The sequence below is a fragment of the Macrotis lagotis genome, chromosome 1 (genome assembly GCF_037893015.1).
Source record: "Macrotis lagotis isolate mMagLag1 chromosome 1, bilby.v1.9.chrom.fasta, whole genome shotgun sequence".
In the NCBI taxonomy this organism is placed as follows: domain Eukaryota; kingdom Metazoa; phylum Chordata; class Mammalia; order Peramelemorphia; family Peramelidae; genus Macrotis; species Macrotis lagotis.
In genome coordinates, this window is record NC_133658.1 from 207,664,774 (window position 1) to 207,677,649 (window position 12,876).

At 36.6% G+C, this 12,876-nt stretch overlaps 1 protein-coding gene across 4 annotated transcripts in view; it reads left to right on the top strand.

Annotated features, from left to right (window-relative positions):
• TRAPPC12 (trafficking protein particle complex subunit 12) overlaps nt 1–12,876 on the top strand; it is a 152,359-nt gene that overhangs the window by 79,081 nt on the left and 60,402 nt on the right. For all 4 annotated transcript variants that reach the window (XM_074209583.1, XM_074209580.1, XM_074209582.1 and 1 more), the window contains one exon: nt 10,013–10,125. In XM_074209583.1, the coding sequence (XP_074065684.1) occupies nt 10,013–10,125 (113 nt within the window). The remainder of the gene's footprint in view (nt 1–10,012; nt 10,126–12,876) is intronic.

The following is a 12,876-nucleotide window of genomic DNA, read 5'->3' on the forward strand; positions in this document are numbered from 1 at the left end:
GCTTAAAGATTTAGCAGGCAGATACTATTTAAAAAGAAATCCTTAAAGACATTATTTCAAAAGACAAAAGCTAAAGACTTATCATAAACAATAACTTAATCCTGCAAATAAATATTAATATAATCTAAGGGAGAGGGCAAAAGATTTTTGATAAAATAGAGGGCTTTTGAACATTAATGATTGAAAAAAAATCAGAGCTGAATAAAAATTTTGAAATGCAAACATAGCAATCCAGAAACCTACAATACTAAATATGTATGAGCAATTCAAATAGGCTAAGTGATAAAGAAATACTTTCATTATAATAGGGATAGAAGAGACAAGTGATCCTTCTCGATTTAATGTTTTTAAGGGCTTACAAAGGGAGATAAATAAGTCCAAAAAATAGTTCCTGATTATTCTTTTATTTGATTTTGTGGATTTTAAGAGAGGGAAAAAAAGAGAGCAGAAAAAGAATACAGTAAGAAATAAAGAAGGATTTGGCATAGTGGGAAGTAGTACCTGATTTGGTTGACTTGGCAGTTACACAAAGACAAGGCTAGTGAGTATGTCAAGAGATGTAATGGATAATTTTATGCTGCTGCATGTTGATGCTCAGGTCTTTGAGAAATAGGGGATCTAAATCCCTCAGTGAACACCTGGTGCTGGTTAAAGCAATATTCTTTGCCAGAAGGTGAGATCATCCAGAGCAAAATGGATTATTGTTAAGCCAAGCTCAGTGCACAGCCTGCTTACTGTGTCTTAGCTCTGGAAAATGGTGTCTCAAGTATTTTGACATTTGGCCACAGGGAAGGGGTTTTTATGGCCCAAAGGGAGAGGAAGACATATGCCAAGAAACCAGAAGAGGCCAGTTGGGCAAGGAGAAACTGTTGCCCTAAGGGTTGTGCCTTGAGGTGACTTATCAAGTAAGTGTGCCCCAGGTAGCATTACTAGCCATTGTTTGCTTTTAAGTATAAGCTGAGGAGAGGTCAGCAGGAACGTAGGGGGAGAAAAATGCCAACACATCTTTGAATCATGCCCTTGGTGGTGGGGCACATAACTACACACTCACAAGTTGGAATAGTCAGAAGACCTTTAAAAGCAATAATTGATTGCCAATTTTCAGGTAAGATAATTTGCTTGAAATATACAGTTGTGAGAAAAGTATTTGCCTCCCAGCCATGCAGAGCTTGGTTCAAATAATGTAATAAAGTTATTCACACAGTTCCCATATAAGGTATTACATTAAGTCAGGTACTGATCAAACTATTAGAGAACTCACAATGACCTGGTTCTGAGAAGGGAGATTTATTTGTCACCAAGGTAACCAAGAAAATATCTTAGACCAAAAGACCAAAACAATACAACATTTTTCACTAATATTAATATTAGATCTCCTTGTATCCTAGTAACCCATTCTGAATATCCATTTAACCAACACATTTTGAATTCATATGTCTCTTGTAGTTTATCTAGTCCCTAAATAGTTTTTCTTGAACAAATAGACTTTATTCTCACATCGGCTCTAAAGGGGAATTCTCTGGTTCTAAATGTTGAGATTCCTAGATAATTCTTGTTCTCCAATTTTTAAAGCAGAGAATTTTAGTTTATCTATCTATCTATCTATCTATATCTATATCTATATCTATATCTATATCTATATATTTGCTATTTCTATCCTTTCCTAAATCTGTACTAGATATAAAAATCTTTTTAAAAATTATGGAATCCACTTCCCCTGCTATTATTATTATTAATTATTTTAATTTTATTTTATTTTGGGATTTTTTGATTTTTGCAGGGCATTGGGGTTGGGGTGGCTTGCCCAGGGTCACACAGCTGGGTGATTGTTGGGTGTCTGGGACTGGATTTAGGCTCTGGTGCTTCTGGCTCTAGGGCCAGTGCTCTGTCCACTGTGCCACCTGGCTGCTATTATTATTATTATTATTATTATTTTATTTTATTTTAATTTTTTTCTCTTTACTTTATTGCTCATGAGGGTCTAAATTTTGGGGAGGAGAGGGGATATTATGTTTACTCTTAAATAAGAATATTTTAGTAATGTATAAAAAACATCATTTGCATATAAATAAATAAAAGGAGGGAGAAAAAATTTATGGAATCCAGCTGTAAAATAAATTCATCTGCCTTTTAAAATTTTCATATTCTTTAAAAATGGGAAAGTAATTTCACTTTCTGTACCATTATCAATTCATTTTTATGTATAAAATGCAACTAATCCTTAATTAATAAATTCTTACTCATCCATACTTCTTAAGGAAAAAGTCCGATTCTGTAACTTTTCTCAAAATTTACTATTCCATTTAATTAGAAAACTTTCTTATTACATCTTTGTCTTTTTATCTTATCTAATCATTTTTCCCTTTGGAGGCTATCATCCCAACACAAATATAGTTTAAAATCATAAGATGTTAATACCTGAATCCTGTTATAATAATTCAGAAATTTTCAATTATAAATATATAACTTATTGATTAAAGAAATTTGCTTTAAAAGGAAAAGAGGGACATACTTAACAGTGTCATATATTATAACAGGAAAATTCCATTTTGATTCTAAAAATGATTATTATCTGACAATCAATTATATAGTTACAGAGTGTTAAAGGCAAGACTTGGGATTTACCAGGTGGGGAATTCTTTTCAACAAGAAAATAAGCCTAGGGGCGGCTAGGTGGCACAGTGGATAAAGCACCGGCCCTAGAGTCAGGAGTACCTGGGTTCAAATCCGGTCTCAGACACTTAATAATTACCTAGCCATGTGGCCTTGGGCAAGCCACTTAACCCCATTGCCTTGCAAAAAAAATCTGAAAAAAAAAGAAAATAATCATAATGAGGAAATAGAGTCATGAGGAGCTTATATAAACCATGAATATCTTTCCTAATGTTAATTAATAATTAATTCTTTTATTTATTCTTTACTTATAAATGAAAACTATCCATATTTTAGGGCATCAGACATGCAACAGATACCTAATAGTTGACTCATCTTTAAATATGTTGAAGCCACATCTTTAAACCATGTTTTACACTTATAATAACCAAGATTTTCAATGAAAAAAATTTTCTATTATAGTAAATAGTAGTAATTGTAGCATCAGCAGCTGCTACTATTTTATAACCATATATACCTTATTAAATATTTAAATTTTCAAGTATCTCTTTTTTATCAAATTCTTTTAAATTACCAATCCATCTGTAACAGCATCTAAATTAAAAGGAAAGTTTTGTCTAATAATGTTTCTGTTTTACAATGATATCTCAAATTTCACAGTATAGATTTAGAAACACAATACATTGGATGTTCAGTAATAATGTAACAATAAATTTTAGATGACAGTATGGTCCCATCTGCATCTATGGCTCTCTTTCCATCTGATGGGGTAGAACATAGTTGAAGTTTCCCTACAATTCTTCAGCATTCTCTTAATTTTATCCGAGATGAAAAGGGTTAACAGAAAGACATAAGCTGTAATGGGCTTATGAGATACATTCATGACTCTAAGGGAAGGGAGTAGGATAGGCAGAGGGGTTAAATATCCTCATTCTTTCACCATCCCTTCCCAAAGCCACTTCATGCAGAGTAATTGAGGTTTTGGTGAAGTTCTTTCCCATTTTTTCAGCATTTACCTTAGCCTTTACATTCTGTTTCCAGTGACTGTATTTAAAAAAAAAAAACTGGCTCCTAGGGGCGGCTAGGGGCGCAGTGGATAGAGCACCAGCCCTGGAGTCAGGAGTACCTGAGTTCAAATCCGGCCTCAGACACTTAATAATTACCTAGCTGTGTGTCCTTGGGCAAGCCACTTAGCCCCATTGCCTTGCAAAAACTTGAAAAAAAAAAAACTAGCTCCTAGCTTGTTTCTCTTGTTAGTAAAGGGACCATTCTATCCTAATGGTTCATAAGGGACTGATGACTAGTTTCATCCTCCTGCTAACTGTGGTTCCAGTATCAGAATGTAGCCAATGAGAAAGAGTTTAATTTGTTCAGAAATGGGCAAGTGAAGATTATTAATGAAATAGGATAAAAATTAAAATGGCAAGGAAGGGGTTGCTATAAGGTGCAAACCATTTACCTATTTTTTTTTATTCTCTTCATTCTAGGATTTCTACCAGACTAGTCTTCCTTTATTGTTGTAGAACAGTGAAATTATTAATCTTGACAATTATTTTTAAAACTTTTATAAGATTTTAATCCTTGTTTTTCCTTAAAACATTCTACAGAATGGTACCCCCCAAACCTTTTGTTTCAGGAGGGAATTTAGAAGGGGGGGATTATCCTCAGTCTTAGTAGCTCTTTCCTGCCCTTTAAAATGACTAATTACCAAATCACCCAACTAATTACCAAATCTCCAAGCTAATTACCAAATCACTAAATTAGTGGTTAATCTTAAAACTTCCAGAATCTACATATATATTTTTAGCAGTTCTGCAAACTTTGATTATTATATACTTCTTTTTCTGTAATTCCAGCATAGTTAAAGCTGAAATGACTGGAAAAAAAGTGACCTATAGATTTTTCTTCTTTTCTTATAACCTAATCTTTTGCAGATAGCCTAAAGTGGAGCTAGTCTTCCTTAATGGCACAACTATTTCAGCTCTAAAAATTCATGAATCTTTTTTTCAGTGTTCTCAGGCTCAAGCCCATAAAAAGCTTCTCAGACTGGCTGCATTTTAACTCTTTCAACAGAATTTAGCTCACAACATAAACATGAAGCAGAAATTCTTTATCTTACAGAGACACAAAAACCAAGCAAAACAAGACAGGTTTAAACAGATTGATTGGTTCTTATCCTTAAATTATCAAAGAAGACCAAAAAGACTTCACTCTGTTTGAGACAAATTATAGTGTGCCCAGTTGTGCCTGATCAGACCAATATGAGCTCAGAATGCTCTACCACAGGTTGGCACAAATAATCCTTGTGAAATACCTGGAGTGGTTACTCGAAACTTAAGGATGTCATGTTTCCTTTGAGCTGCTTCAATTTTTCCTTCCTCATAGAGTGCAGCACCCTCAGTGATGAGTGCATGCCATGCTGGGTGGTCCTGTGCCAGTGTCTCCCATGCTGGACAATCAGTTCTAAAGTTCTTCAATGAGACCTACAGGGTATCCTTGTTATCTCTTCTTCTGACCCCCTTCTGAGCACTTGCCTTTTGTGAGCTCTCCATAAAATATTTTTTTGGTCAAGTGTAAATCTGGCATTCTAACAACGTGTCCAGCCCATCAGAGTCAAATTCTGTAGTAATGTTGGAATGCTAGGCAGTTTAGCTTGAGAAAGGACCTCAGTATCTAGTATTTTCTCTTGCTAGGTGATCTTAAGAATCTCCTAAGACAATTTAAATAGAAGCAATTTACTTTCTTGACATGCTAATGTTAAACTGTTCAGGTTTAACAGGCATATAGCAATGAGGTCAGCACAATGATTCTGTAGATCTTCAGTTTGGTAGTTAGTCTAATACTTCTTCTCTCCCACACTTTCTTTTGGAGCCTCCCAAAAACTGAACTAGTTCTAGCAATGCGTGTGTCAACCACATTGTCAGTGTGTACCTCCTTAGAAAGGACACTGCCAAGTAAGGGAACTTGTCCACAGTACTCAGAACTTCTTCATTAGCTGTAATCAATGGTTCCCCATATGGATGGTGTAGTGCTGGCTGATGGAGCGCCTGTGTTTTCTTGGTGTTAATTGTTAGATCAAAATTAGTACAAGCAGCAGAGAATCAATCCATACTTTGTTGCATCTCAGCTTCAGGGGCTACATTGAGTGCACAATCATCTGCAAACACTTTGGTCTTGGCATATAGCCTTTTCAAGTTGAAGAATTTCCCACCAGTGCAGTTGCTCACCTTGAGGCCATGTTTATCCTTAGTGAAGGCATTTGATAAAATAGCTGAAAACATGCCAAAAACTATGGGAGCAAGGACACATGCCTATTTTACTCCACTGGTTACTGGGAAATCTAGAGGCATTGTCCACTATCCAGAACCCAGCATGTGCACTGTCATGAAATTGACACACAATACTGATGAACTTCTCCATGCAACCAAATTTTGACATAATTTTCCATAAACCCTCAGGACTGATGGTACAAAAAGCTTTGGCCAGATCTACAAATGTTGTTTACAGACCTCTGTTCTGTTCCTGGCATTTTTCCTGGAGTTTTCAGGCAGTAAAATTGATTGTTCCTCCATCATTTTTGAAGCTACATTAGCTCTCAGGAAGATGACCATCTTCCAGATGAAAGATCAGCCTGTTGAGAAGGACTCTGGCAAGAATTTTACCAGCAATGACTAAAAGAGAAATGCCCCTGTGATTGTCAGAAGAAATCTATTCCCTTTACCTTTATAGAGATGGACAATGGAGGCATTCTTGAAGAATTCTTGGGGATAACCTCTTTGTGCCATATAACCTGGAAAATTTCCGTCAGTTTTTGAATAAGCAAAGTAGATCTCAGCTGGAATAGAATCAGCACCAGGTCCATTGCCACTTGAAAGGAGCCTAATGGCATTCAAAACCTTTTCTTCAGTTGGAACTTCAACTAGGGACTTACTGTCTTCAACTTGAGGTAAGTGTCAATGGCTTCTGCATTTATTGATGATGGTCAATTAAGAACACAATAGAAGTGTTCAGCCTATCTCTCTCTGTGATCATGTTCCTATCATTAATCAATGTGGATCCATCAGCACTTAGTAGTTGAGATGTACCATATATCTTTGGCCCATAAATAACCTTCAGGGGATGATAAAAGCATTTTGGTTTGTTATCATTTACATAGAATTGAATTTCCTCTGCCTTCTTACTGAGCCAAGGGTCCATATCTGTCTAAGTTTCACTTGTACTTTACTTTTGATGGAATTAAATGTTGCCTTCTTATAATGGATGAACCATCCTGCTGGTAAGCCCTGTGGAGTTCTCATTTTTCATTAAGCAGTATTTATAATTCCCTATCTTATTCATCAAACCATCTTGATGTTTGTGAGCATTCTGACCCTGATGAGCAAATGCAGTGCTGTATACTAGATCTTTGAAAACTGCCCACTCCTTTTCTGCTCCTCTGTTGCTGTGTGTGTGGGCTCAGTTTTCCCTCCAAGTTAGTAAACAACTGTTCCCACTCAGAGAGACACTCTAATCTCTTGACATTAATTCTTCTTGTAGTCATTTTGCCTTGGGGCCACTGCTTTGGTTGAATGTGAATATTTGTCTTGGAAAGGATGAAGTTATTCTCAGTCCAGCACTCTGTACCACATATTGCCTTTGTCACTCTCACATCCTGTCTCTTCTCCTTATGATCACTTATTCTATTAGATGCCAATGTTTGCTATGAAGGTGCCTCCAGGAAGTTTTGTTGCATTTAGGTAAACAGAAGACAATATTTGTGATGAGAAAAATCAAGAGAAGTCTTCAGTAGAAGGTGACCATTGCTATTTGTATTTCCAACTCTATGTCTCCCAAGGACTCCCTGCCATGTCTAATGATCTGAGTCTACTCTTATCATTAAAGTCATCCAGAATTAGAAGCTTATCCTCTTTTGGTACATTGATGATAAGGGTTTCCAGGTCTTCATAAAAAATTTTTTTAACTTCATCAGTGTTGGTCACGGTGGGAGTGTAGGCAGTGATGATAGTGGCATTGTGTTTTCCTAGAAGTCGCAATCTCATGGTCATGAGCCTTTCATACACTCCTTTTGATAGTCATTCAAGAATGGGCTAGATTAGTTTTGATTGCAAAGCCTTCCCTAATTTCACTGCATTCCCTTTCACTGTGACCACTCCAGAAACCATGTATCGAGCTCCGACTTCAGTAATCTGGCCTTCATTTACTAGCCTTGTTTCACTTAGGGCTGCTATTTGGGTATGATACCTGCTGAGTTCTCCTGCAGTAAGAGCTGTTTATGTTTCAGATTTTGTGTTGTCCATAAATGTGCGTATGTTCCGTGTACTAATGATGAGTGAAATCTTCTTTGAAGTATTTGTAGATTTTTTTTGTGTCTCCACTGCTCTGGGATTTCCCACCTGCCACAGTAATCAGACCAGGGTTGAGTAAACAGACAATTTTTAGGGCACCTTTTCTAGCCCCTTCCTCGCTTCAGGAAGTGAGCAGTGTGATCTTTAAAAGGACTGCTCAGTCACCCAGTGACTACAGCTCCCAGTATATTCACACCTGCTGCTTCATTACTTGCTAGTTGCTACAGGAATTTGAGGAATGGTCATGAGTGATGTCTTTTTGAGTGTGTAAATTGGATTTAAGTGAGGTAGAGCTGCATTAAATCAACCTCTTCACTCTCTCTTCCAAAGTCATCATGATCCAGTGTAACAAGACAGAGTCAAGACAGCCATTGTTGGTTTTAGATGCAGTGGATGACCTGACATCTTCAATGTCTAACCAAGCTCTACAGCACCTGCTTCAGCTGATTTCATAGCCATTGGAACAAATTGTTCTCCTCCACCCATTCCACCAGTAGTTGGTGTAGACACCCCCCCCCCCACTAACTCACCAACGAGTTTGAGACTCCCTCAGTTACCCTCAACCTGGTTTGGCCAGCCTTCAGAAACAGTTTACCAGGGTGTGGCTGCTGTAAATGCTACAGCTTCTTGGAGCCACAGGTGAGAGTAGGTGACTCAGGTGGACATCACAGATGGAATTCAGCCCTCACACCAAGGTACTAGTCTTCCTCACCCTCATCAAAACTTAAGATCTTGGGGCAGCTAGGACAAAGCACCGGCCCTGGAGTCAGGAGGACCTCAGTTCAAATCAGACCTCAGACACTTAATAATTACCTAGCTGTGTGACCTTGGGCAAGTCACTTAACCCCATTGCCTTGCAAAAACTAAAAAACAACAACAAAAACTTAAGACCTTGCTGGGCCCCCAAACCCAAATTTGAATAAAGTTTATTAATATTTTATAATATGTTATTAATCAGGGTTTAATATATTCTTTTAATATTTTTTCATTTTAAATAGTACAAGTTACTTGAATATTTCAAGTACCTTGGTGATCCTATCTGGAAGACATATTTTATGGTTGAAGGCCTTTCAAAAACCATGCTATTCGACCTGTGCTTATATGGAAAACCTACCTACCCTACTAGTAGCTCTGTGACCTCTGGGTCATATCTTTTCAGTATAATGAAAGGAAATAATGTTTGATTATTTGGAATTCTCCAAAGTTTATACTTACAGCAAGTTTGTATATAAGAATTTGTCTAGTTAAATGGGTGCAAGAAATGAAGCAGAACATAGTTGTTTTCTATTGGTGAGGTAGTTATTTAACTTTTTAATGCCAAAAAAGCACTCTAGATTAGCACTGCTGATACTCTTTATTTTTTTAGCATTTCATAACAGTACTGTAGAAGGAAGATAAGGTGAAGGGAATAAGTATTTATGTAACACCTGTTATGTGATAGGGTTTATGATAAAGGCTTTATAAATATCTCATTTAATTCTCACAACAACCTTGGGAAATAGGTTAAACTCAGGTTTTCCTGACTTTGGGCCTAGCACTCTATTCACTACCACCATCTAGTTGTTTATATTTGTGTACTTTGATGTGTAAAAATTTTTTCACAGTTCTACATTGAAATGGTGGTTCAGTTAATAGAACATTAGGCCCAGAGTCAGGAAGACCTGAGTTCAAATGAAAACTCAGATATTAACTGTGTGATCTTAGATAAATCACTTAACTTCTGTTTGTCTTAATTCACTGGAGAAGAAAATAGCAAATCACTCCATTATCTTTGCCAAGAAAACTCCCATCATAAGGTTCACAAAGAGTTGGACACGGTTAAATGACTAAGCAACATATTGAAATGGAATGTATTTTTCTGCAGTTAGTACTGTTGGCTACTTCAAACAAGAAGTAAAATGGTGAAAATAAATACTTTATCATTACCCTTTTGCTATCTATTCATCCATATTTGTATATGTGTATTACATACACATACAAGTAAACAGACAAATGTAAAATTGAAATTTCTTCATGATAATAAAGAATTGAACAACTTTTAATCTTTATTCTAGGCTCAATGGTGCCTTTCTCAATGAGGATTTTGCATGCAGAGCTTCAGCAATACCTGGGAAACCCACAAGAATCACTTGATAGACTTCACAATATGAAAATGATCTGTAGTAAGGTAAGTTTCTCACCACAGGGATTTTTATTTCCTGGAATTGGAAATAGCTTTTTAATTGCTCTGATTCACCATAAGATATCCACCTACTCTCTACCCCTGATTATTTCCTGCTTAAAGATAAGATGGCATACTTAATTGTTACCTTCTAGCTTAAAAAAATAGTATTTGCTGATTCTAGGTACTGTTGGGCAGAAATTAATTAAATTTCCCCATCAGATAAATTTGTTTTTGGTGGATGAGAAGTAGAATCCTAAAATTTAAAATTTGTAGGGTTAGGACCTTGAATATAATCTGGTCCATTCATCTAGTTTACAAGTGAGAAAATGGAGAACCAAAGATCTAAGTGTCCAACATTAAAGCTATGTGGTTCAATGGATAGAAAGAATGTTGAGCTTGGAGTCAGGAAGACCTGAGTTCAAATGTGACCTCAGATAATACCTTTGTGATCCTGATCAAGTCACTTAACCTCTGTTGGTCTTAAAGCCACTGGAAAGAAGTAAATGGCAAATCATTCCAGTATTCTTGCCCAGAAAACCTCATAGATGTAGGGTCCAGAGGATCCTAAAGAATCCAACAAGACTAAAGAACTGAACACTTCTAAGTCAGTAATAGAGCCTAGATTATAATATAGATACTATGCTCTGAATCCATTACTGTGCCCACTGTACAATGAGTAAGAAGGTTATGTCATGTGTAGAAACCAAATCTTTCTTATATATTATGTAGCAACTTAAGCCTATGTTTATATGTATATATGTGATCATACATGTGCATCTTACAGATTTTGAAGTTGTCTTCTCAATCATCATAAAAAATTGATACTCTATATAGTTCTGATATAATTGTATATTCTTCAGATATTATTCATTTTTCCATGATAATTCTTAATCAAAATATTCTTTTTACTAAAATGTCTCATTGCCCATCTATTCTGAACAAATAGATTTAAAATAAATCCAAGTAGGCATTAATTAAAAAGAGGGAAAGGCAGTGAAATTAAGAGGGTTTAGTGAAGCTTCCTATACCAAAGTAGGATTTGATATTTAGAGCCAGGGAGGTCATGTCAAAGTGTAGAAAGGAAAGCATTCTAGGCATGAGGAACAGACAGAGAAAATACCTGGATCCAAGAGATGAATAGTCTTGTTTATGGAAAAGCCAGGAGGTTATCAGAGAATATGTGTTGGAGTAAGGTGCAGGAAGACTGGAAAGGAAGGAAGGGACTAAGTCACAAAGGACTTTGTATTGGATCTTGGAGGCAATAAGAAGCATGTGCTATAGATTTGGGGAAAGATTTTTTTTTTAAGAGTTCAAATTTCATGAGCTAAAATGTCCCCCATCCCACCCCCCACCCCCTGGAGGGATAGAAGATACTCAAGAAGAGCAAAAAAAAAAGGGAAAAGCAATGTTTCTGGTGAGGAAGAAAAATGGAATTTTTCAGAAAAGACAAAGTTGCTCAAGGGAACTCACCTGGCAACTGAGATTTTTTTTTAAGAAATGTATAGAATATGGGAAGCAAGGCCATGTAGCAGAAGAGAATAAATATAAGCATATGTCATAGCCCTTTAAAAATAGTGTCAGAACTACTGAAGCTCAGAATGAGCTGAGACTGGTAAAGAAAGCTAAAATCAACAAAAAGTCAGTTATCTAGCCATTATTAAGCATCCAATCTGTGTCAGGCAGACAAAAGTACAAAAAAACTGTCTCTTTTCTCAAGGAGCTCACAGTCTAATGGGGAAGACAGCATGCAAACAACTGTGTCCAAACAAAATATAAATCAGTGTTGGTCTCATAGAGAAGGCACTAAAATTAAGGATTGGGGAAGTCTTCTTTCAGAAGATACAATTTTAGCTGAGACTTGAAGGAAGCTAGGAGGCAGAGATGAAGAAGGAAAGTTTCAAGCCTAGGGGACAGCAAGTAAAAATGTTCGGAGTTGGTAGATGGTGTTTGGAAGGAGGTCATTATTGAATCATACAATACATGGAGAGGAGTAAAAGGTCTAAGAAGAGTCAAGTTATGATATGGGATTTAAAATAAAAGATATTTTATTCTATAGGTAATAGTCTTTAGGTTTATTGAATAGAGCTGTGATATGTTCACACCTCCATTTTGGAAATATCAGTTTGACAGCTGAGTAGCATATGGATTAGATTGAGGAGAGACTTGACCTACCTTTCAGGTATCTCACCTAGATAAACCAAATATGTCTAAAACAACTAATTTTCTTTTCCCCATAAACCCTCCTCTCTTCCTGTCTTTGCTATTACTGTTGACCCCCCAATCCTTCAGTCACAATCTAGATGCTTTCCTCAACTCCTTAACTATTACTCATTGCACCCCACCCCGCCCCCCCCAGCTCCATATCCAGCTCTTACCAGGTCTGTCAGTTTCGTTTTGCAACACATTTTACATTGCTGCCATTCTAGAACAATTCCTCATCAAATTATGTTACTGTTATAGCCTGCTGGGTAGTCTGTCTGCCACAAATCTCTCCCAACTCTAATACATCTTCCATTCAGCCACCAAAGCTTTTCTTAAAGTTCAGGTATGACCACATTAAGCTTCCTATTCAGTAAACTTCTGTGGCTCCCTGTCATATCCAGGATCAAATACAAAATCCTCTGGCATTCAAAGCCATTCCATCCTACCTCCTTGCCTCACCTTGCTCTCCTTGTCATGTTCTTTACCCTAGTGACATTGGTATTTTTTGCTCTTCAATCAAAGAATGTCATCAAGGCATTTTCTTTGTCCTCC